Raw genomic sequence first — 24,753 nt, 5'->3', positions numbered from 1 at the left:
AGTTAACGTGCTAAGTTGGGGGAAGGCTAATTACTACAATATTAGGCTGGAACTGAAGAATGTAGATTGAGGGCAAATCAACATCTAGCATGTGGGAGGCTCTGAAGTGTAAGCTGATGGGGATTCAGGACCAGCACATTCCTGTAAGGATGAAGAATAAGTATAGCAAGCTTTGGGAATCTTGAATAATGAGAGATATTGTGAGCTCAGTCAAAGAAGAAAGAAGCATTTGTCAAAGCTAGGAGTTGGGAGCACATGAAGCAAGTGTGGAATACAAGGGAAGTAGATAGAAACTCGAGTAAGGAGGGCTAAAAAGGGTTACTGAAAAAGCATTGGCCAGCAGGATTAAGGAAAATTCCAAGGCTTTTTATATACATATAAAGAGTGAGAGGATTGTCCCACTCAAGGACAAGGGAAGGGATCTATGCATGGAGCCAGAGGAAATAGGTGAGATACTAAATGAGTACTTTGCATCAGTATTCACCAAAGAGAAGGACTTGGTGGATGAGGAGTCTGGGAAAGCATCTATGGATAGTTTGAGTCATTTTATGATCAAAATGGAGGTGGTGTTGGGGTTCTTCAGAAACCTTAAAGTAGACAAGTCCCCAGGGCCTGATGAGATATGTCCCAGAATACGAAGGGGCAAGGAATGAAATTGCTGGGGCCTTGAGAGAAATCTTTGTATCCTCACTGGCTACAAGAGAGATCCCAGAGGATTGGCTATTCTCCAATGTTGTTTCTTTATTTAAGAAGGGTAGCAAGAATAATCCAGGTAATTACAGGCTCGTGAGCGTTACATCAATGGTAGGGAAATTATTGGAAAGAATTCTTTGAGACAGGATTTTTCCCTATTTGGAAATAAATGCCCATATTAGTGAGAGGCAACATAGTTTTGTGAGGGGGAGGTCCCGTTTCATGAACTTGGTTTTTTTTTTGAGGAAGTGTCGAAGATGATTAGGGTAGGGTACTGGATGTTGTCTATATGGACTTCAAAAGGCCTTTGACAAGGTCCCTCATGGCAGACTAGTGCAGAAGGTGAAGTTGCATAGGATTAGAAGTGAGCTGGCAAGGTGGATACAAAACTGGCTCAGTCAAAGATTTATGCTTTTAAAAGTCTTTGTATGCCCTGTTTGTGAATAGATCTCCCACTCACCTGATGAAGGGACAGTGCTCCAAAAGCTAGTGACTTTTGCTACCAAATAAATCTGTTGGACTTTAACCTGTTGCGAGACTTCTTACTCAAAGGAGACAGAGGGTAGCAGTGGAAGGGTATGTTTCTGAATGGACGGCTGTGACAAGTGGTGTTCCTCAGGGATCACTTTGCTGTTTTGTAATATATAAATGATTTGGAGGAAAACGTAACTGGTTTGATTAGTACATTTGTGGACGGCACAAAGGTTGGTGGATTTGCAGATAGCGATGAGGATACAGCAGGATATAGATTAGTTGGAGACTTGGGCGAAGAGATGACAGATGGACTTTAATCTGGACAAATGTGAGGTGATGCATTTTGGAAGGCCTAATACAGATAGGAAATATACAGTAAATGGCAGAACCCTTAGAGTATTAATAGGCAGAGGGATCTGGGTGTACAGGTACACAGGTCACTGAAAGTGGCAATGCCGGTGAAGAAAGTTGTCAGAAGGCATACAGCATGCTTGCCTTCATCAGCCAGGGCATCAAGTTTTATGTTTCAGCTTTACAGAACCTTAGGCCTGCATTTGGAATATAATGTTAGATTCTGGTTGCCGCACTACCAGAAGGATGTGGAGGCTTTGGAGAGGGTACAGAAAAGACTTATCAGGATGTTGCCTGCCATGGAGGGCATTAGCTATGAGAAGAGGTTGTAGGAACTTGGTTTGTTCTCACTGGAACACTGGTGGTTGAAGGGAGACCTTTTTCCCAAGGTGGAAGAGTCAATTACTAGGAGGCACAGGTTTAAGGTGAGGGGTAAGGTTTAGAAGAGATGTACGAGGCAGATTTTTTAGAGGGCGATGGGTGTCTGGAACTCGTTGCTGGGATAAGTAGTGGAAGCAGATATGACAGTGAGTTTTAAGGGGTGTCTGGACAAATAGGTGAATAGGATGGTAATAGAGGAATATGGTCCCCAGAAGGGTAGAGGGTTTTAGTTCAATCAGGCAGCATGGTCAGTGCAGGCTTGGATGACCAAAGGGCCTGTTCCTGTGCTGTAATTTTCTTTGTTCTTTGTTTGTTCTTTGTTCGTTGGCTGTAACCCAAGCTTTTGTTTCAGCTCAAGCCAGGTAAGTCAACTCTGGCTCATCAAGGAATTGCCATGGGGAATGAACCAGGATATTGTTAGTTGAAAAAGGTGCAGTGTGTACATGTTCTTTCTGTCTCTATGTATAACATGTATGTAGCTTCTAGTACATGTAAATGTGCCACACTGCAAGCCTGACTGATCACCTCAAATTAGTTGTCAGTGTAATTTTTGGCACACAGGATTGTTTAACAAATGTCCAATCATGGAGTAACATCTATTGTTCGACACTTCCTCATTTTCCAAACAGGTTTGTATAATTTTTTAAAAATCTTTTTTAAATTGGAATCATGGCAATTTTTAAAGTTTGTATTAGTGTCACAAGTCAGCTTGCATAAACACCAATGAATTTACTGTGAAAATTCCCTAGTCGCCACACTCTGGTGCCTCTTCATGTACACTAAGGGAGAACTTAGCATGGTCAATGAACCTAACCAGCATGCCTTTCAGACTCTGGGAGGGAACCAGAGCAGACACAGGGAGAATGTGCAGACTCCACACAGACAGTGATCCAAGCCAGGAATTGAACTCTCGTTCCTGGTACTGAGAGGCAGCAGTGCTAACCACTGCCACCATGCTGAGGGATAACATGCCTGTAAATGAACTGAAAGTGTGAAGACGGTGCATTTGTGTTCCTGATGTGCAGGAAAACTATAAACCTATTGCCTGACAATAATCCTTCCATGTGCATTCCCAAGTTTAGTTAATATTCAAACAGAAGCAAAATATCATGGCTGTCAGAAATTAAGCAGGAAAAGTCACCCAATATTCTCTATTGCCCGAGTCTTAACTTGCATTGATCCCTAGTTTCACTATTATCCTGGTGGTCACTGGCCTACACTGGCTCCTGATCGAGTAATGTCCTAATTTTAAAGTAAAGTTTTCAAAATGTATTTGTTATTCACAAGTAAGGCATACTGCAATGAAGTTACTGTGAAATTCCCCTAGTCACCACACTGGTGCATGTTCGGGTCAATGCTCCTAACCACTACCTCTTTCAAACTGTGGGAGGAAACTGGAGCACCTGGAGGAAGCACATACAGATGGGGAGAACATGCAAACTCCACACAGGCAATGACCCCAAGCTGGCAATTGAACCCTGGTCCCTGGCATTGAGGCAGCACTGCTGCCAAAACCAAATTACTGCAGATGCTGGAACCTGAAACCAAAAGAGAAAATGCTGGAAAATCTCAGCAGCATCTGTAAGGAGAGAAAAGAGCTGACATTTCAAGTCCAGGTGACACTATCTCAAAGCTAAAAGATACAGAATGTGGGAGATATTTTATTTTTCCCCCTCTCCCAACAGTATAAGGGGAAAGGCTGCTAATGGCAGTCCATAGAGAGAATAAAAGGTGTGAATGGCCAAATGGTAGAGAAGCAGAAATCAGAGGGTAAGCTGAGACATATTTCATTTCCTCACCCTGAAGTATAAACATCTCCCACTTTCTATGCCTTTTAGCCTTGTCAAGGATCATCTGGACTCAACATCAGCTCTTTTCTCTCCCTACAGATGCTGCTAGACCTGTTGAGATTTTCCAGCATTTTCTCTTTTGGTTCCTGATTTTAAAATCCTCAACCTTCCATGGCCTTGTCTTGCTGTACCCTTTCTATCTCCTCCAGCCTCTGAAATATCTTTGCTCCTCTCACTCTGCTATATAAAAAGATTGTGGGCCACAAAATAACTAGGGGCATAGATTTACAGTAAGGATCAGGAGATTTAAGAAGCATAGACGAGCATTTGAAACACCTTTGTTTACAAGGCTATGGATCAAGTATTAGAAAATGGAATTAGAATAGATAAGTGGTTGATGAGTGGTGTAGACATGATGGGCCTAAAGGTCTCTTTTTCTGTTCTGTAAAACCCCATGCCTCTTGCCTCTCCCCAACATTACTCGCTCCACCATTGGTAGCCACACCTTCAATTCACACCTTGACTCCACAGCTCTGGAATTGCCACCCTCCACCTCCCTGCCTTGCTTTGCTCCTACTTAAGACAAGGCTGTTGGTCATCTCGCCTTAATATTTCCTGAACATATCAAAAATGTCATTTTTTGTTTTATGATGCTCCTGTCCCATTACTTCAAAGGTGCTATATAAATAGAATACACATCTGCCAGTTCTGATGGAAGTCTTGGTGTTTCCAGGATTTCGTATTTTATTTTTAAAAATTCTAATTAATCCCTTGAAAGTAAGTAAATAAAAGATGGCAAAAAGATCAAATGAAACTAACCTCTTCAGTCCCTCGGCATAAAAGCGAATTACTATGAATGCTGGAATCTGAAACCAAAAGAGAACATGCTGGAAAATCTCAACAGGTCTGGCAGCATCTGTAAGGAGAAGAAGGTTAATGTTTCGAGTCCAGATGACCCTTTGTCAAAGCTTTGATGAGATTTTCCAGCATGTTCTCTTTTGTCTTCAATGCCTCTCCCTGACAGGGAGGTCTGGCATGGCTGAGCAATGGCACTTGGTTCAAATGTAACCTTTCCCAGTGTATCAGTTTGTGATGGAGGGAAAACGTAACCGGCTTTAATCCTAAGGGACAGCCAATCAGGCAGTGGCCTGGCCGGTGGCCAATCCGAAATAATGGATGTTTCCTTATCCCTCATTTGCATGGCTGGGTCTATATAAAGCGGCGCGGCGAGCTGCACAGTATCAGTCCCGCCGTTAGTCGGACAGGAGTCAGGACGGCGGCTGTAGCGATGCCGGAGGGCGGGACCAAGGTGATCGCCAAGAAGGGGGCGAAGAAGGCGGCCTCGAAATCGCACCACAAGGGCGACAAGAAGCGCAAGCGGGCTCGCAGGGAAAGCTACGGTATCTATGTGTACAAGGTGCTGAAGCAGGTGCATCCAGACACCGGTATTTCTTCCAAGGCCATGAGCATCATGAATTCCTTCGTCAATGATGTGTTCGACCGCATCGCCTGCGAGGCTTCCCGCCTGGCGCACTACAGCCGGCGCCACACCATGTCTTCCCGGGAGATCCAGACCGCCGTGCGCCTGTTGGTGCCCGGCGAATTGGCCAAACACGCAGTCTCTGAGGGTACAAAGGCGGTCACCAAGTACACCAGCTCCAAGTGAAGCGGGACAGGCCAGCAGCCAGGTCAAACAACGGCTCTTTTCAGAGCCAATATCACCCATTTTGCGCTCGGGAGAGCTCGAACCAATATCTATATCATCGTGCATGTAGAATATTTTTGCTGTATCGAATTCCGAATTGTGGCAAATGCAGCACAATCGGTCAAGTTTAACTGCCCTGAAGCTCGGACAGGGCAGCACCTATCAGCCCTGACCCTCAGGCAGGGCAGCACCCCCTCCACCCTGACCCTCAGGCAGGGCAGCACCCCCTCCACCCTGACCCTCAGGGCAGCACTTCCCTCAACCCGGACCCTCAGACAGGGCAGCACCACCTCAGCATTGATCCTCAAAGTGCAGTTCCCCTCTTCAGCCCTGAGTCTTGGACAGGGCAGCACTCCCTCAACCCGGACCCTTGGATAGGGCAGCACCATCTCAGCCCTGACCCTCAAACAGGGCAACACCCCCTCAGCATTGACCCTCAGACAGGGCAACACCCCCACCCCCCCAGTATTGACCCTCAGACGGTGCAGCACCTCCTCAGCCCTGAACCTCTGATATGGCAGAACCCTCTCAGCCCTGAACTTTATACAGTGCAGCACTGTCTCCACACTGACCCTCAGACAGGGCAGCACCCTCTCAGCCCTGAACCTCATACAGGGCAGCACCCCCTCAGCATTGGCCCTAGGTTAGGACAGACCCCCTCAGTCTGGGCAGAACCACCTCAGCTCTGAACCACAGACAGTGCAACACCCCCTCAGCTTTGACCCTCAGACAGGGCAACACCTAGTCAACCCCAAGGGCAGCTCTGACCCATTGCCACGGCAGCACCCTGTTCGCGATGACACACCGACTGCAACAGCCAAAATAATCCTGCCTTTACTGTAGGGACAGAACTGTAACTTCAGAGAAAAGATGTTGGTTAATATTTTACCTTCACGCAGTTACCACATTCAACTTCCCAGTTTCATACTATCACACCAATTTAAGACTACACTAGAACAGCATGCCAAATGATTAGCCAAATATTGTTGTGGAGAAAGTGAGGGAAACTATTCGGCTCCCAGATAATTTGAAAAGCGCCTTGGATGTGTTCCTTTTGTTTTCACAGAATGTTTGCTACTTTTAGCAAGTACTAGCAGTCTTGCGTTTCTCTGAATAACTAAGTCACCGATTTCTGTTGTAATTCTGGTAAATCTTCCTGCCTGTGCTGTCCCAGAACTGGATGTCAAGATCCAATGGATTTTCTGGTCCCTGCGCAATGAACAGAGTTGTGGCTGAGTGCCAAATTATCCATCCTCGCTTGTAGCAGGGAGTGAGGAGCTGGAAAATTCCAGCCCCCGCCACCCCCCTCCCCCAGGTGTACCTAACCTGGAAGAGAAATTAGGCAAGATTTCTTTACATGTGAGGGATGATAAAAATTTGAACCTTTGCTTAGCTGGAGATTATGAACTTGTGGAGCCAAGGCAAGTGGATGGATTTGCAGATCAAATACCTCACTGAATACCAGAACTGTGAAGATCCTGTTTCAGCGGGAAAGGTGTGAACATCAGAAATTCAGCCTGATTTTGGACCTGATCGTAACCTCAAATCTGCATCTCGTCTATTCCCAGTCGTCTGTTCCGCCTGCCCCCTTGATGGATAGTTAAACCAATCCACCTCTGCTGTAAAAATATTCAGGCTCGTGACTCCACTGCTTTCCAGGAAGAGCGTTCCGGAGACTCAGTACTGAGTGAAAAATAAATCACCTTATCTCTGTTTTAAATGGACGATTACTTATTTTTAAACAGTGACCCCAGCCACGCATCCCCCCCCCTCCCCAGTTCTAGATCCTCAGACAAGAGGAAATGACCTTTCCATCTCCACCCTGTCAAACACCCCTCAGAGTCTTAACAAGTTAACTATTTGAGCAAGCTTTTGGACAAATGACATTGCGTTGTATGTCCTTAAGTGGCTGGGTGCTAAGTTGTGAATTGAGACATTGTACCTCGTTACTCAGATCAATGGGAGGTTAAGGGAGGTAAGGGTTGGTGCAGACTCGATGGGCCGAATGGCCTCCTACTGCACTGCAGGGACTCTATGAAGTTCTAGAATGAGAACCAGACATCCTAGAGAGGTGGAATAATAAAAGGCATCTTCACATTAAGTGTGCAACTCCTGCTCTCTTAAAGACACGCGCACACATTGGCCGAGATGAAAAGATGGGATATTATTTCACTGAATGGTAGTGGAAGAGGGTTGAATGTATGCTAGCACTTTGAATATCCCCCCTCCCAGTCAAAATGGGGGGTGGGAAGGGGGAGTTAGGGGGTGTTCCAACTACATGTTTCTTTGTGTATTTGCAAACCTCACACCCATTTTCAGCAATCTGAGTGCCAGGAAGAGTTTCAGAGTTCAAACGGATCTGGAGCATTGAAGACCTTTTAAAACTTTGAATGGAAACATCAGGATAGAGGTTGGTTTTTTTAGAGGGTTGTTTTTCAAACTGGAGGCCTGTGACCAGCAGTGTGTCTCAGGGATCAGTACTGGGTCCACTGTTACTTGTCATTTATATTAATGATTTGGATGAGAATACAGGAGGCATAGTTAGTAAGTTTGCAGATGACACCATGATTGGTGGCGTAGTGGACAGTGAAGAAAGTTGTCTCCAATTACAATGGGATCTTGATCAATTGGGCCAGTGGACTGACAAATGGCAGATGGAGTTTAATTTTGATAAATACGAGGTGATGCATTTTGGTAGATTGAAGCAGGGCAGGACTTACTCAGTTATGGTAGGGCATTGGGGGGATTTACAGAACAAAGAGATCTAGGGGTCCAGTTCATAGCTCCTTGAAAGTGGAGTCACAGATGGACAGAATGGTGAAGAAGGCATTCGGCATGCTTGGTTTCATCGGTCATAACATTGAATACAGGAGTTGGGACGTTTTGCTGAAGTTGTACAAGACATTGGTAAGGCCACACTTGGAATACTGTGTACAGTTCTTATTATAGAAAGGATATTATTAAATTAGAAAGAGTGCAGAAGAGATTTATTAGGATGCGACTGGGACTTGATTTCAGTTACAAGGAGAAGCAGGATAGACTGGGACTTTTTTCACTGGAGCATAGAAGGCTGAGGGGGTGATCTTATGGAGGTCTATAAAATAATGAGGAGCATAGAACAGCTATAGCCAATATCTTTTCCAAAGGTAGGGGCTTCTAAAACTAGAGGGCATAGGTTTAAGGTAAGATGGGAGAGGTACAAAAGTTTCCAGAGGGCAATTTTTTCACACACAGGGTGGTGAGTGCATGGAACAAGTGGCCAGAGGTAATAGTAGAGGTGGGTGCAAAATTGTCTTTTAATAAGCATTTAGACAGTTACATGAATAAAATGGGTATAGAGAGATATGGGCCAAATGTAGACAATTAGGACTAGCTTAGGGGTTAAAAAAAGGGCAGCATGGACAAGTTGGGCCGAAGGGCCTGTCTCCATTCTGTAAACCTCTATGATTCTATAGATGCAAACTGGTGCAGTTAGTGAAGGTATCTTTCACAGCAACATTCAAGGGCCAAAGCTGAAAACACCATGTAAGAAATGAATAAGTCTTGTTACTTTTTGTAAATAGACAACTGTCGTAATTTTAGGAAGTTAACTTAGTAAGATTCAGTGTAGACATAAAGGGAGATTAAAAGGTGATGGAATTTGAATACAGGTCACCAGTTTGTAATGAACGATGGAGATGTATTCTTGGGGTCGTCCTGTTGCCTGAGACAACCAACCCTGTGCAAAATCTACTCCAACTGCAGTCTATGGGGGTTGATGTCAAGGAAGATCTCCAGGTGGTGAAAAGCCAGCAAGCTTTGCTTTTTGTTTTGGAGGCCTCCAAGTTCATCTTCCCATTCAGGGTCTGCTCCGTGGAGCAGGATGAAACGTGCTCATGTTTCTTCTTCTACAAGGTGCATGGAGAAACCTCTGATCAGCAGCCTGAAGGAAGGAGACGGCTCAGTAAGGTCATCACAGTCTGACATGCTGAGGATCTGCAAATCCTTCTATTCTGGACTGTATGACCTGAAGCCACAGACAGCATGGCCTCCCAGTCTTTCCTGTCATCTATCATGGAGGTTGTAGACGACAGCGAGCGGGAGAGCCTGGACAGAGCGTTATCTCTGGATGAGTTGACAAAGGCAGTCGAGTTCTTTCAGAGGGGTAAAACTCCCAGAAGCGATGAGAGTATGCTTCTGGAAGGCAGCATGTCAGAATCCATGAGGAAAGACATCATTACCCTCATCTACAAGCAGAAGGGGGAAAGGGAAAAGAAATTAGAAATTGGCGACCCATTTCACTGAACATGGATACAAAATTCTGGCCAAGGTCATTGCCAACCGGGTTAAGTCTGCTATGGGGTCAGTGATCCATCCTGATCAAACCTGTGCTGTATCCGGCAGGAAGATCTCTGATAGCCTCGCACTACTCAGGGATACGTTTGCCTATGTGCAGGACAGGCAGGTAGATACCTACCTCATCAGCCTAGACCAGGAGAGGCGTTTTGACAGAATATCGCACAGCTACACGATGGATGTGCTCTCCAAAATAGGCTTTGGGGAGGGAATCCACAATTGGATCCAACTGCTCTACACAGACATGTGTAGGTGGGGAATGGGGAACATTTAAATGGGAAGGGTACACGTATTTTAGCTGGGAGGTTAGCTGGAGTGTTTCGGCAGGGTTTGAACTAATATGGAGGAGGGGTGGGGAGGAGACAGACAGCTCAGGCACTGGGAATGGGAGTGAGTTGGGTGACAGGGTAAGTCTAGATGAGAGGAAAATCTCCCAGGAGAATGAGGATCCGAGTGGACCTGGGGGTCTTCAGTGCATCTGTTTTAATGTGAGGAGTGTGACGGGTAAGACAGATGAACTTAAGGCCTTGATGTTCGCGAGGAATTTAGATGTGGTGGCAGTGACGGAGACATGGTTAAAGGAAGGGCAGGACTGGCAGCTAAATATTCCTGGGTATAAGTGTTTTAGGCGTGATAGGGGAAGGTCGAAAAGAGGAGGGGGAGTGCGCTCTTAGTTAGGGAGCAGATCACAGCAATGCAGAGGGAGGATAACATGGAAGGGTTGGAAATTGAGTCTCTGTGGGTGGAGTTGAGGAATAGGAAGGGAGCCATTACTATGCTAGGAGTGCACTATAGGCCGCCCGATAGTCCGCGGGCAGTGGAAGAGGGTATATGTAGAGACATTTTGGACAAGTGTAGGAAGAACAGGGTTGTTGTAATGGGAGATTTTAATCTCCCTGGGGTGGATTGGAAGGTGCCTAGAGCTGAGGGTTCGGATGGGGAGGAATTCGTAAGATGTGTATTGGAAGGGTCCTTGGAGCAGTATGTAGATAGCCCGACTAGAGAGGGGGCTATACTGGATTTAGTTCTGGGCAATGAGCCGGGTCAGGTGGTTGAGGTTGCAGTGGGTGACCATGTGGCTAATAGTGACCACAACTCCGTCTACTTTAGGATACGAATGGAAAAAGATGAGTGCTGTCCTAAGGGGAGGGTGCTAAATTGGGGGAAGGCTAGATTTACCAGATTAGGCAAGAGCTTAGGGATACAGACTGGGATAGGCTGTTGGAGGGCAAGTCCACGTTAGGCTTGTGGGAGTCTTTCAAGGGAAAACTGCAATGGGTGCAGGAAAGGCATGTGCCGGTTAGGAGGAAGGATGGGAAAGGTAGGATTAGAGAGCCGTGGATTACTTGAGATATAGAAGACCTGGTTAGGAAGAAACGAGAGGCGTATGTCAGGTCTAAGCAGCTGGGAATGGAGAGAGTGTTGGAGGAGTATAGAGAGAGTAGGAGGGATCTCAGAAGGGGAGTTAGGAGGGTAAAAAGGGGGCATGAAATGGCTTTGGCAGGTAGGATTAAGGAAAATCCAAAGGCGTTTTACTCCTATGTTAGGAGCAAAAGGGTGGCTAGGGGAAAAATCAGTCCTCTCAGGGACAGACAAGGGGAATTGTGCTTGGAGTCTGAGGGAATGGGGGAGATCCTGAATGAATACTTTGCGTCGGTATTCACGAAGGAGAGGGGCTTGATGTCTGGTACGGTCATCGAGGGAGCAGTAGACCAATTGAAGGATCTATCGATTACGAGGGAAGAAGTATTAGGGCTTTTAGGTAGCATTAAAATTGATAAATCTCCAGGGCCCGATGGCATTTATCCTAGGCTGCTTAGGGAGGCGAGGGATGAGATTGTTGGGCCTCTGACGCAAATCTTTGTCTCTTCTTTGGACACAGGTGAGGTCCCAGAGGACTGGAGGATAGCGAACATGGTACAGTTGTTTAAAAAGGGTAGGAGGGATAACTCGGGTAACTATAGGCCGGTGAGTTTAACTTCATGGTAGGCAAGTTGATGGAAAGGATTCTTAGGAATAGGATGTATAAGCACTTAGAGTATTGCGATCTGATTAAGGATACGCAGCATGGCTTTGTAAAGGGGAGGTCTTGCCTTATGAATCTGGTAGAATTTTTTGAGGAGGTGACAAAAACGGTCGACGAAGGATGTGCCGTTGATGTCGTCTATATGGATTTCAGTGAGGTGTTTGTCAAAGTCCCTCATGGTAGGTTGGTAGAAAAGATTAAGGCTCATGGGATACGTGGCCAGGTATCTAGATGGGTTGAGAACTGGCTTGCAAAGAGGAGACAGAGCGTAATAGTGGAGGGGTCCTTTCCTAGCTGGAGGTCTGTCACTAGTGGTGTGCCGCAGGGCTCAGTACTGGGACCTCTTCTCTTTGTAGTGTATATAAATGACTTGGAAGAGGGAGTAAGTGGTGTGATCAGCAAATTTGCTGATGACACCAAGATGGCTGGATTGGCGGGCAGTGAGGAGCAGTGTCTGGCAATACAACGGGATATTGATAGGCTGGTATATTGGGCAGATACATGGCAAATGGAGTTTAATCCGGATAAATGTGAGGTGATGCATTTTGGCCGGAATAATGTAGGGGGGAGTTATATGATAAAGGGTAAGCCCATAAGGAGTATGGAATCGCAGCGAGACCTGGGGGTGCAAGTGCACAAGTCTTTGAAGGTGGCAGTACAAGTGGAGAAGGTTGTGAAGAAAGCGTATGATATGTTAGCCTTTATAGGAAGGGGTATAGAATATAAGAGCTGGAGTTTAATGTTGCAGTTGTATAGAACGTTGGTTAGGCTGCATTTGGAGTACTGTGTCCAGTTCTGGTCGCCTTACTACCGGAAGGACGTGGAGACTCTGGTGAGATTGCAGAGGAGGTTTACCAGGATGTTGCCTGGTATGGAAGGACTGGGTTATGAGGAAAGATTGAAGAAATTGTGGCTCTTTTCCCTTGAAAGACGGCGACTGAGGGAGGGATCTAATAGAGGTATATAAGATTATGAAGGGTATAGATAAACAGAGGTAAGCTATTTCCTATGGTAGAGAGACATAGTACAAGGGGCCATGGGCTTAAGGTGAGGGGCGAGATGTGTAACACAGATATTAGAGGGAAGTTTTTCACACAGAGGGTAGTGGGGGTATGGAATGCTCTGCCAAGTAAGGTGGTGGAGGCAAGCACCCTAGAGATGTTTAAGAGTAACTTAGACAGGCACATGAGTGGGTTGGAGATGGGTGGATATAGGAGATGTTTTAAATAAGGTTCATTAGCATTGGGGGGGGGCGTCCCTGGTAAGGTAAATGGATATGGTATGATAATAATGTTTTTTCTCTTTTTCATTCACAGGTTTTAAGTCAGTCCGCCTTGTTGCCCAACGAGGGGCATACACGCGATGGGTCGTACTTGGGCTTCTCTTGGTTGTTTGAGATTGGCCTAGAGCTTCATGTTGTTAGTGTGTGCTTAAACTGGACCAGATGCTGGGCAAGACAACAGCTCAGTGACTATCACTGTTTGCTGTGCAGACACATGGCTTTGAGCCGGTTTGCGCATTCTCCCCGTGCTTGCGTGGGTTTTCTCCGGGTGCTCCGGTTTCCTCCCACACCCCAAAGATGTGCTATTAGGCTGATTGGCAGTAATAAATTGTCCCTAAATTAGTTTCCCTCAATGTGGATGACCATAAAACAATAGATAAGAGTCATGGGTGGAGGGGGGGACTGGTGGTGTTAAAATGGCGGTGCGGGCCCGTTGGGCCGAAGGGCCTGTTTCCCAGGCTGTTTTGTTCTTTGCTTTTGTTCTTTGACATCAGTCACTCGGTTTCAATCAATGGGTGAGAATCAGATAGGTTTCAGGTCTGGACTCAGGCAGTCCTGCCTTCTGTCCTCCGTCCTTTTTATGTGTTGCATTGAACCCTTTGCCAAGTCCATCACAACAGACCCAGGATTCAAAGGGGTGACAATCCCAGGCAGCGGAGGCACACAGGTCAAAGCCTCCCTGTACACGGATGTGGCTGTCTTCGTTTGGACCCGTCTGCTCGCGGGCTCCTCCAAGTCTGTGAGCAGTTTGAGCTGGCCTTGGGAGCCAAAGTCAACCGGGGCAAGAGCGAGGCCATGTTTTTCAGGAACTGGGCTGACAGGTCAGGCCAGACTACCTTAAGGTGCTGGGGATATAGTTTGGATTGGAGGGGGTATGCACTAAAAACTGGGAAGAGCGCATCACCAAAGCAAGGCAGAAATTGGTCTTGTGGGAGCAACATCCTCTCTCTAGCACCGGAACAAACCTGGTGATCCGATGTGAGGTGCTGGCTGTGTTGTTGTATGTGGTGTGGATCTGGCCCATCCCCAAATCCTGCATAGCAGCAGTGACGCAGGCCATCTGCAAATTTATCTGGAGATCAAAGATAGATTGAGTCTGGAGGGAAGCGATGCACAAATCTCTGGAGAACGGAGGGAAAAATGTTCCCAATGCCACCCTCATCCCAATGGCCACCTTTGTGTGTGGCTACATCAAGCTGTGTGCCGATCCTCGGTACCCTAACACTACTTTTTGAGATTCTACCTATCCCAGGTGTTAATAAGAACATAAGAACATAAGAAATAGGAGCAGGAGTAGGCCATCTAGCCCTTCGAGCCTGCCCCGCCATTCAATAAGATCATGGCTGATCTGTCGTGGCTCAGTTCCACTTTCCCGCCCTCTCCCCATAACCCTTAATCCCCTCTCTTATCAAGAACCCATCAACCCGCTTCTTAAAAATATTTAGTGAGGCAGCCTCCACCACTTCAACGGGCAGAGAATTCCAGAGATTCACCACCCTTTGAGTGAAGAAGTTCCTCCTCAACTCCGTTCTAAACCGCCTCCCCTTTATCTTGAGGCTGTGACCCCTAGTCCTACTGTCTTTTTTGAGCGGGAAGAGTCTCTCCACCTCTATCCTATCCATCCCATTCATCATCTTATACGTCTCAATGAGATCTCCCCTCATTCTTCTAAACTCTAACGAGTACAAGCCTAGTTTATTCAGCCTCTCCTCATAGCTCAACCCCCTCAACTCCGGTATCAGCCTAGTAAACCTCCTCTGCACTCCCTCCAAGGCCAAAATATCCTTGCGCAGGTGCGGCGCCCAAAACTGCACATAGTACTCCAGCTGCGGCCTCACCAATGCCCTATACAGCTGCAGCAAGACCTCCCTACTTTTATACTCAATCCCCCTCGCTATGAAGGCCAGCATCCCATTCGCCTTCCTGACCACCTGCTGCACCTTGCGGAGGATCGGTCTGGCCACCCTGCTGCGGAACATTCCAAGTAACTGGACCGTACCTCAGCATCTATCCTGCGTGGAGAAATTCTTCCAGATCAAGCAGTGGTCAATGCGAAATGTCCTTGAGGCCCTGAAGGAAAAGGAGATGGTGGATCCTATTGGACGGTTCCCCGAGCAGACTGTCAGTGTCACCTGGCAGAATGCCTCAGCACCAGAACTCTCAAACAAGCACCAAGACCTGGCTTGGCTGGTGGTGAGAAGGGCACTCCCCATCAGATCCTTCATGCACGCTCGAAGGATCAACACCATCGCCTCCGCAGCTGCTCTGAATGGCTTCCTTTTGCACTGTAGGATTCTATGATTAAGGAATCATTGAATAATGCAGATGGAGGTTTCCAAGACTTTGCAAGAGGAAAGATTGAGGGGTGAAGTGTTGCGGAGTAGAGGGTACTCCAGCTTGTGTGTATTTGAAGGGTCTCATGTTTTATCTGCATGGTCTGTCTCTTTGCACAGTTTTTCGGTATCCTTTGCAGTAAGGGGGTAAAAAGTAAAGTCACCATAGTCCCAGGTGACCAAAGGTGACTCTGCCCGTTGAGGGAGACAGCTGACTGGGGGTGAATTAACCGGGCGAGGGGAAAGGTTCAGGAGGCTACAGAATCCCCACAGTGCAGGAAGTGGTCATTTGGCCCATCGAGTCTGCACTGACTCTCTGACAAAGCATCTTACACAGACTCATCCTTCCTATCCACGTAAAATTTCCCATGGCTAATCCATCAAACCTACTTGGGACACTGAAGGGGCAATTTAACAAAGAACAAAGAAAATTACAGCACAGGGTCAGGCCCTTCGGCCCTCCAAGTCTGCCCCAACCTCTTGGAGAGAGATTTAATTGATGACGAACTTAAAACACAGCATCAGAGTCTTCTTCATTTTGAATCAGTGTCAACTCTTAATCCCCAGTCACTTTTAAAAGCTATTTGCTGGGATATGTGAGGCACTGGCCAGGGCCAGCATTTATTGCCCAACCCCAACTGCCCCTCCAGGTGGTGGTGGTGAGCCACCTTCTTCAACCACTGCACTCCTTCTGGTTCCCTAAATCCGTGGGCAAGGTCTTTGAGAATTCCAGGAAACAGTTCAAATTTCAATTAGCAAAAATAACTGGTGGCATCAAAGCTGTTTGTAATGACTTCCAGTGAGATTGGCTTCTTGGAGTATGAGCTCCCTGATTGAGATAATGATTGCCTGCCCAATCAGTTTAAGTTTATTTATCAGTGTCACATGTATGTAGGCTTACATTAACACTGCAATGAAATTACAGGGTTGATTGACCATGATAAATTGACTTACTGTCAGGGGATTCACAGGCCAAACATGTGGGGTTATGGGAATTTCTGTGAAAATCCTCAGTCACCACACTCCAGCATCTGTTTGGGTACACCGAGGGAGAACTTAGCATGGCCAATGCACCTAACCAGCACATCTTTCGGACTGTGGGAGGAAACCAGAGCACCCAGAGGGAACCCACGGAGACACAGGCAGAACGTGCAGACTCCGCAAAGTCAGTGTCCTTAGCTGGGAATCGAACCCAGATCCCTGGCACTGCAAGGCAGATGTTCTAACCACTGTGCCCCCTCCCAAGGGAATCTCACTTGTGTGTAAATATAGGGGTGCAAGGTCTACTGGACTCTGGATTCTGAGCTTGTACCTGAAGCACTCTAAGTGTGGAATAGAGTTTGCAAAAAAAAAAGGGAATCTGGTGAAGGGGTGTTGGCCTCCGAGGAGTAATTTCAGTTTTTTTTATTTCAAATAATGGATTTGACAGATGGGTTCAACACGAAGCATGTTCTTGTTTCGTGTTTAAGGGATGTACAAGGAATAAGAACTTGTACCCATGACCGCATACATATATGTTAGCAGCATTGCAAGGCACCCGCATTAAGAGTTACACCCATTCTCTAAGACTTTAATTGCAAAATAGCAGGCGGATTTTCCAGCCTTACGCACATCCCAAAACAATAATTCCCGCCCGAGGTCATCGAATCTCTAAAATGGTCTGTCGAATTTTCTGTCCCACCCACTACAGTTCCCGTGGCGGGTGGGATGGGAAAATGCTGCTCAATGTGTTTCAGTATAACCAATTTGTATGGTTTGGTTAGGAGTCACTTACGGAGCCTTGCTTGCAGTGCTTCGTACTCTGAAATAAAAGAACGCAGAGAATTTATTTAATCAACATTCATGTTCAGTGAAACACTCTGAAAAGCTTGACGGGAGCTTTTAAGTTTTACAAAACATTGTGAGATATTGCTGCTGTATTCAAAGAACAGTTTGAAAATTTGGGTTTCAGCATCAGAAGCTTAGAGTCCTACAGTTAGAAGGAGACCATTCGGCCCATTGAGGCTGTACCAACCACAATCCCACCCAGGCCCTATCCTCATAACCTCATGCATTTCCCCTAGCTATTTCCCCTGACACTAAGGGACAATTTATCATGGCCAATCCACCTAAACCCGCACATCTTTGGACTGTGGGAGGAAAATGGAGGAAACACACACAGACACGTGAAGAATGTGCAAACTCCATACAGAGAATGACCCAACCCGGGTATTGAACCCGGGTCCCTGGTGTTGTGAGGCAGCAGAGCTAATCACTGCGCCACCGTGCCGCCTGTGTATTAACTGCCTATAAGAAATTCTGTTCAAGTTCCTGCACTTTATCTTAAAGATGGGATATTTTAATTGCTAAATATTAGACTTACAATGGATTGTAGGTTGCTGCTTGAGTTCTGAAAGATAAGATGGGTACAGTTAGTTAGTGATATAAGCTGCCCCTTTTGGTGTTGTACATGACTACGTCTATGCTGGGTATGTTTTAGTGATGTGCATTCTTACTTTATCGCCTCTGAGGCAGTAATTCTGACAGGACCAGAACAAAACAGTTCCAACATCACTCACAACGTGAGTAATTTATCAGTTCTTTAGAAGAGTCCAATAGATTAAGAGTTCTGGCGCCACAGATGCTGCCAGACCTGCTGAATTTATCCAGCATTTTCTGCTTACATTTCAGATTTCCAGCACCTGCATTATTTAGCTTTCATATAATTCATGAGTGTCTTTATTAGTACAATGGTGAGCTACTTGCTATTAGACATTGTAAACACACGTAAAGACTGTAAAGATTTAATTACCTGTTAAGACTTGCATTCCAACCATTATCTTGTAATTGAGTTTGTGTCTATGTGCGTCCTGTTTGTGAACCCAAATTCTCCACTCACCTGATGAAGGGGCAGTGTTCCGAAAACTGGTGCTACCAAATAAACCTGTTGGCCTTTGACCTGGTGTTGTGAGACTTCTTACTGTGCTGGAGTCATGTTAAAGTCTATTTATTGGTATCATGAGTAGGCTTACATTAAAACTGCAATTAAGTTACTGTAAAAATCTCCTAGTCGCCACAGTCCAGCTCCTGTTCGGCTACTGTTTGTGGGAGAGAGACTCAAAGAAATCACTCAACGCTCAGAGTTGCTCCTCTCATCAAATGGTTTATTTTCACCGGCTGCAGTCACATGATTTCAGGAATAATGGTCGGTTATATCAAATTGAATTGGTCCGGATTACCGTGCCCACAATATTGAGTCATGTCCCCTAAGGATTTAGCAATGGCCCTCATCCTTTCGTGTTGCTTCTATTTTCTGCAGGACCGGCAAGTGATATTACCCCAAGCAGGGGGCTGGTAGTAGTTGTAGACCTACTATTGTGTGTGAAATGATTCAAATCCAAGGCTGTATATTAACATTCAGTCCCCACTCCCACAATCTCAGGGAGTCAGAGTGGGCACTGGAGTAGTAGGAGGGGAGAAACAAACATACAGGGACAGTGCCGCTGCATCCGTCTCCTCACATTATCCTCATACTCCGAGTCCCTTCTTGGGCAGTTGGGAATGGGCCAAGCCCAGGTGCACGTGTAATTCCAAAAACACATTCACCCTTTTTCTGCACTACCCTGTGGTCCACAACTGGTGATGCCATCAGAAGTACATTTGACACACATGCGATCTGTGCCCGGATAAACTTGTAACCAAGCGTTAAAGTAAATCCTATCTTTAGCCCAGTCTTTTCCTGTCGGAATGCAGATTCCGTCAGTGAAGTTGTACAACGCTCCGTAGCCCATGGGATTCCGGCCCACAAAGGAGTGTTCCATTTGAAGGATCGGGTCGACATCATTCAGGGAGGGGTGTTTCTGAAGAGAGTCCCCAGGACGATAAGTCCACATAGCTGAAGTATCCATTTGCATTCCATGACCTATGGGTTTAAAACAAAAGGAGCCTGGGTCACCATGCAGTAGAAATTGGTGCTATTAATTTAACTCCCTCCATGCGAGCTGACATCTTGGGGATAAAAGAGGAGAATTCAATTTAGGTTAGGGAAGTCTTAACATTTCTATCTCTTCAGGTGCCTCCGGCAAGCAGTCCCTTGGTTGAATCCAGGATATTGCCCATTTAAAAATAACATACACCCCATATAAAAGGAAAATAAATGTGAACGCCCAATTGCAATGTGTTGGAGAGCACTAACCCACACCTGGTTCAGCATGTAGGCGGTTTCCCATATCAGGACCATGGCGGGCTCAGCCATTATCGTTTGGATTATAACTCTTCAGTTTTCATATCAATACAAGCACAAGAGTCACTGGTCATAATGGTCCATTTGGGTGTAAACCTCGCTTGTTCAGGGGTCACTCTCACTAATACTCTGTCCCTGCTGCTGAGCAAGTACAGCTGCCTACATTCCACCATGTCCCTCACAGAAAGTGTGGAATTGTTTGGTGATATCAGGCAATCCCAAAGCTGGGGCTGTCACAAAGCCTGCTTCAAATCTGAAAAAGCCTGTACTTCTGCATCTCCCCCTCTACCTTCTCTGACTAGCCCTTCCTCCCTTAAATTAAATCCTGTAAGGGCTTCACCACTTGGGCATAATCTTGCCCAAAATTACATCACAGGATCAGGCCCTTCGGCCCTCCAAGTCTGCCCCGACTACAAAAGCTAAAAAGTCTTAAATACTTGTTTTACCCCTTTTCTGGTGAAAAGCCTTTATACAATCTTTTTCCCCCCTGAATACTCATACCTAAGAACATCTTTGAAACACAAATCAAATCTTTCAATTTGATCCCAGGCCATAACTTATTTTAATTGATTGTTCTTGTCCTAAGTAACATCATTTTATTAAGGTCAGAGTCATCCCAAACTCAGAAAACAGTGTTGTGGGCTTTCAATTGCCCATTAGTGTCTGTCTAATCTCTTCTTTCTTTTAAGGAAACTTTGTTCCTTCATCTATAGCTATCCCTAAACTGTATTCTACTTCTAGAATCCCTTTAAATGTCTTTCTTTTATCCAATGAATCTCACTTTTGATTCTGTCCTCTGTTTACTATCAGCTCTTCTATAACACATCTTTTATTACCCTGTTCATTTTCTTTTCTTATTTATTCCACTGAATTATTTCCCTCATCGATAATTATATTAATCTGTCAATTTGGTGTTATAGGTGGGCTCTCCCTTTTAGCCCATCTGGCATCTAATACAGTTTTCAACCTTCCCATTTTCAAAATTTCAACAGGGTAAATTCTGAACACAAAGCATGAACACATGCTTTGTGTTCTGAACTACTACTCCAGTTTTGTGGTTATTTCATTAACTTTGAGTATCCATGTAACACATTTTAACTAGAATGCATTATAGAAGTATAATAATTCCCATCATTAAACATGCACTCTCATTCTACCTAATGTAACTACCTTTTCAGTTAGATTTTTGATTTTATGTCTTAAAATTACTGCAAATCTTATAATGCAAATATCCCTCCATCCTGTCTGGGATAGAATGGATTAATTCTCTGCTTGTCTCAGCAGGGATTGAGTAAATTCACTCAGATGGACATCATCATTTCAAACACTCTGAAATAATTCTTTCCATTTATCTTTTCATTGTCAGTTCTATCAAAAATACATTTTCAAATTTAACAAAAAGCCTGATCCAGATAATCCAAAAGACGATTTATTTTTTATCACTTTTAAATATCTCTACTAAATTAAGACTTTTACACTTTCATACAATCTCTCCAGTTTAAGCTCAAAATTTGCATGATCAATTATCTCTGCAGCTCTGCCTCTGTAACCAACAAAGGGAAATACAAAATCAAATCTACTGCGTGCCGAAATGGTTAACCCTCCTTACAACTTTTCAGACATAATGTAATGCCACCTTTCCCACACGGCAGAGCTCAAATCTCTGTCCGATTCTCCTATTTCTCCTATTTCTTACGTTCTTATGTTCTTATCTTGAGGGGAATTGCTTGATAGAGCAGACGTAGCACGGTTTCGTTAAGGGGAAGTCGTGTCTGACAAATTTACTGGAGTTCTATGAGGATGTGTCTAGGGCGGTGGATAGAGGAGAGCCGGTGGATGTGGTCTTTCTTGATTTTCAGAAGGCGTTCAACAAGGTACCTCACAAGAGGTTATTGCAGAAGGTCAGGGGACATGGAGTTGGGGGTAGGGTGCTGGCGTGGATATATGATTGGTTGTCAAATAGGAGGCAGAGAGTGGGGGTCAACGGGTGCTATTCGGATTGGCGGTTGGTGACTAGTGGAGTGCCCCAGGGGTCGGTGCTGGGGCCTCAGCTTTTTACCATTTATAGAGATGATCTGGAGGAGGGAACCGAGTGTATGGTGTCGAAATTTACTGATGACACCAAGATTGGTGGAACGGCAAATTGCGCGGAGGGTGTGGAGAGTCTACAGAAGGATCTAGATAGGCTGGGCAAATGGGCCAGGAACTGGCAAATGGAATTTAATGTTGGCAAGTGTGAGGTGGTCCACTTTGGTAGGAATAATGGTAGGAAGGATTATTACTTACGTGGAGAAAAACTGCAGCAGGCGACGGTGCAGAGGGACCTCGGGGTCCTTGTGCATAAGTCGAAAAAACCCAGCCTGCAGGTGCAGCAGGTGGTCAGGAAGGCGAATGGGATGCTGGCCTTCATAGCGAGGGGGATTGAATATAAAAGTAGGGAGGTCTTGCTGCGGCTGTATAGGGCATTGGTGAGGCCGCAGCTGGAGTACTGTGTGCAGTTTTGGGCGCCGTACTTACGCAAGGATATTTTGGCCTTGGAGGGAGTGCAGAGAAGGTTTACTAGGCTGATGCCGGAGTTGAGGGGGTTGAGCTATGAGGAGAGGCTGAATAAACTAGGCTTGTACTCGTTAGAGTTTAGAAGAATGAGGGGAGATCTCATTGAGACGTATAAGATGATGAATGGGATGGATAGGATAGAGGTGGAGAGGCTCTTCCCGCTCAGAAAGGACAGTAGGACTAGGGGGCACAGCATCAAAATAAAGGGGGGGCCGTTTAGAACGGAGTTGAGGAGGAACTTCTTCACTCAAAGGGTGGTGAATCTCTGGAATTCTCTGCCCGTTGAAGTGGTGGAGGCTGCCTCGCTAAATATTTTTAAGACGCGGGTTGATGGGTTTTCGATAAGCGAGGGGATTAAGGGGTATGGGGAGACGGCGGGACTGTGGAACTGAGCCACGACAGATCAGCCATGATCTTATTGAATGGCGGGGCAGGCTCGAAGGGCTAGATGGCCTACTCCTGCTCCTATTTCTTATGTTCTTATTCCTAAACTTGAAAAGACCGTGACCACCAAGACTAAGGAATCCTGACCCTGCCTCAAGTGTAAAATTTCAACTGGGGGGAAAGCAATTTATTAAACTCGCACAGAGAAGCTTTGATTCACTTTGACCTGCACCACATGATGTTCTAGATCGCACAATTACATCCTCTCACCAAAACCCAGGAATGGCGGTGATTCGATTCGCACCCAAAACGAGCGCAACGGTGATTTAAATGTACTTGCACGCATTTAAATTGAATTCATGAACTGCCCGCCCAACTTCATCAGCAGTTCCCCCTTTACCACCGCGTTTGCCAATCCAGGACCGTGCTGTAATGGGCCTGCTGAATAAAAGTCTGAATCAGGCGTTTCGTCAGTGAGGGTTGGCGAGGAGGTAAGTGCATGGTGTCCGCTGGCTCTTCGCTACTCACAGGTGTCCTGTTACTGCAGCCATTTTCTGTCTTGTGGCAAGTGTGTTGTGGGGGGGAGGGGTGTGGTTGAGGGGGGCTGTTGCTGTGCATGGTCTCCGATGTTTGTCTTGCTGGACCTGGGTCTCAGCACTGACTTCGGGTCTTGCAGTGCTGCTGGGTCCGAGCATTGCAACTCACCTCAGGCTGAAGGATGTGCACAAAGCCACTTGCAGATAGCACTGCTCAGCCTCTCAACATTACCAGGGCTGTGACTGTGTGCAGCATGTGTCTGGAGGGATTGGGGGGCATGGGGGTCTGTGATTGGGTGGAGCATGTGTCTGGGGGGATTGGGTGGCATGGGGTGGGGCCGCGATCGTCGATGTGCTAAGGGCAAGCATCATTTCACAGTGGATAGCACTACTTCATCACATCTTCAGAGACCTGGTTTCGATTCCCGACTTAATCACTGTATGCGTGGGTTTCCTCCCCCAGTCCAAAATGTGCAAGTTAGGATGATTGGCTGTGCTAAAACGTGTAGGTTAGAGGGTGGAATATGGGGGTGGGGGCCTGATGTGATTGTGTTCCGTACGGACTCGGACAGCCTTTCTGCGCTGTAGGGTTTTATAAACTGGAATGTCATGAACTGTTACATGCCTTGTTTTTGCAGTTCGTAATTGTTTTGCAAAGGCTAATTTCAGTTTTTGAATGAATATAAATTTGGAAGCACCCCAATGATTTTGGATATGGTGTAAACGTTAATTTACAAATTAGATCTGCCTAGATATTTGGTGAATGAACGAACACTTATGAAGGTGTTTCTTTTAGCTCTTATCGCGGGTGTGGTGGCCCTTAAAAGAGCCGTTGCTGTGAATAGATTAAGTTTTATTTGGGAGTTTAGCTTATGCTCGCTCCCCGCGGATGCGCCGGGCCAGGTGGATGTCTTTGGGCATGATGGTGACCCGCTTAGCGTGGATGGCGCACAAGTTGGTATCCTCAAAGAGCCCCACCAGGTAAGCCTCGCTGGCCTCCTGGAGAGCCATGACAGCTGAACTCTGGAAGCGCAGGTCAGTTTTGAAATCCTGGGCGATCTCCCGCACCAGGCGCTGGAAGGGCAATTTGCGGATCAGCAGCTCGGTGGATTTCTGGTAGCGGCGGATCTCCCGCAACGCCACGGTACCAGGGCGGTAGCGGTGCGGCTTCTTCACGCCGCCAGTGGCGGGAGCGCTCTTACGGGCTGCCTTGGTGGCCAGCTGCTTGCGGGGAGCTTTCCCGCCGGTGGATTTGCGCGCTGTCTGCTTGGTCCTCGCCATCCTTCCTCTCACCTTCCCTTTCTCACTACCGAAACTACAGCTGGAGCTGCCGGCGCTGCTCCTTTTATAGAGCGCAGCCCGCCGCCGGCTGCCGCCACAACCTCGCTGATTGGTCAGCTGGAAGCGGCATCTGATTGGTCCGTCAAGCCCTGCCAGCCGATTGGTTTAAGCTTACATTCAGCGAACGAATATGATTGGCTGCTTCCGCGCGATCTGATTGGATCGTTTTCAATCCCGGAAGTGAACTTTTCCCAGCCCGGGAAATTCAAAACCCCAAAGGGAAACTGCTGGAAAATCCCAGCAGGTCTGGGAGCATCTGTAAGGAGAGAAAAGAGTTTCGAGTGCAAATCCTTCTACGCCGGACTGTATGACCTGAAGCCGACAGACAGCACGGCCTCCCAGTC

The 24,753-nt window shown here is 46.3% G+C and overlaps 2 protein-coding genes across 2 annotated transcripts; one reads left to right on the top strand and one right to left on the bottom strand.

Annotated features, from left to right (window-relative positions):
- Positions 1-4,959: 4,959 nt before the first annotated feature.
- On the top strand, positions 4,960-5,808 carry LOC145348512 (histone H2B 7-like). The gene has a single exon (XM_080196701.1). The coding sequence runs from the start codon at positions 4,978-4,980 to the stop codon at positions 5,353-5,355; it is 378 nt and encodes a 125-aa protein (XP_080052827.1). The 5' UTR covers positions 4,960-4,977; the 3' UTR covers positions 5,356-5,808.
- Positions 5,809-23,938: 18,130 nt separating this feature from the next.
- Positions 23,939-24,349, bottom strand: LOC145348511 (histone H3-like). Its single transcript, XM_080196700.1, has one exon. It carries the CDS (start codon positions 24,347-24,349, stop codon positions 23,939-23,941), a length of 411 nt encoding a protein of 136 aa, XP_080052826.1.
- Between the last annotated feature and the right edge of the window lie 404 nt (positions 24,350-24,753).

This window comes from Carcharhinus amblyrhynchos, chromosome 9 (genome assembly GCF_965287045.1).
Source record: "Carcharhinus amblyrhynchos chromosome 9, sCarAmb.v2.hapA, whole genome shotgun sequence".
Classification (NCBI taxonomy): Eukaryota; Metazoa; Chordata; class Chondrichthyes; order Carcharhiniformes; family Carcharhinidae; genus Carcharhinus; species Carcharhinus amblyrhynchos.
Note: the sequence above shows the minus strand (reverse complement) of the source record. Positions and strands in the feature narration are given on the sequence as shown.

Coding starts and splice junctions, on each gene's coding strand:
- LOC145348512 (XM_080196701.1), top strand. CDS start 4,978: ATGCCGGAGGGCGGGACCAAGGTGATCGCCAAGAAGGGGGCGAAGAAG.
- LOC145348511 (XM_080196700.1), bottom strand. CDS start 24,349: ATGGCGAGGACCAAGCAGACAGCGCGCAAATCCACCGGCGGGAAAGCT.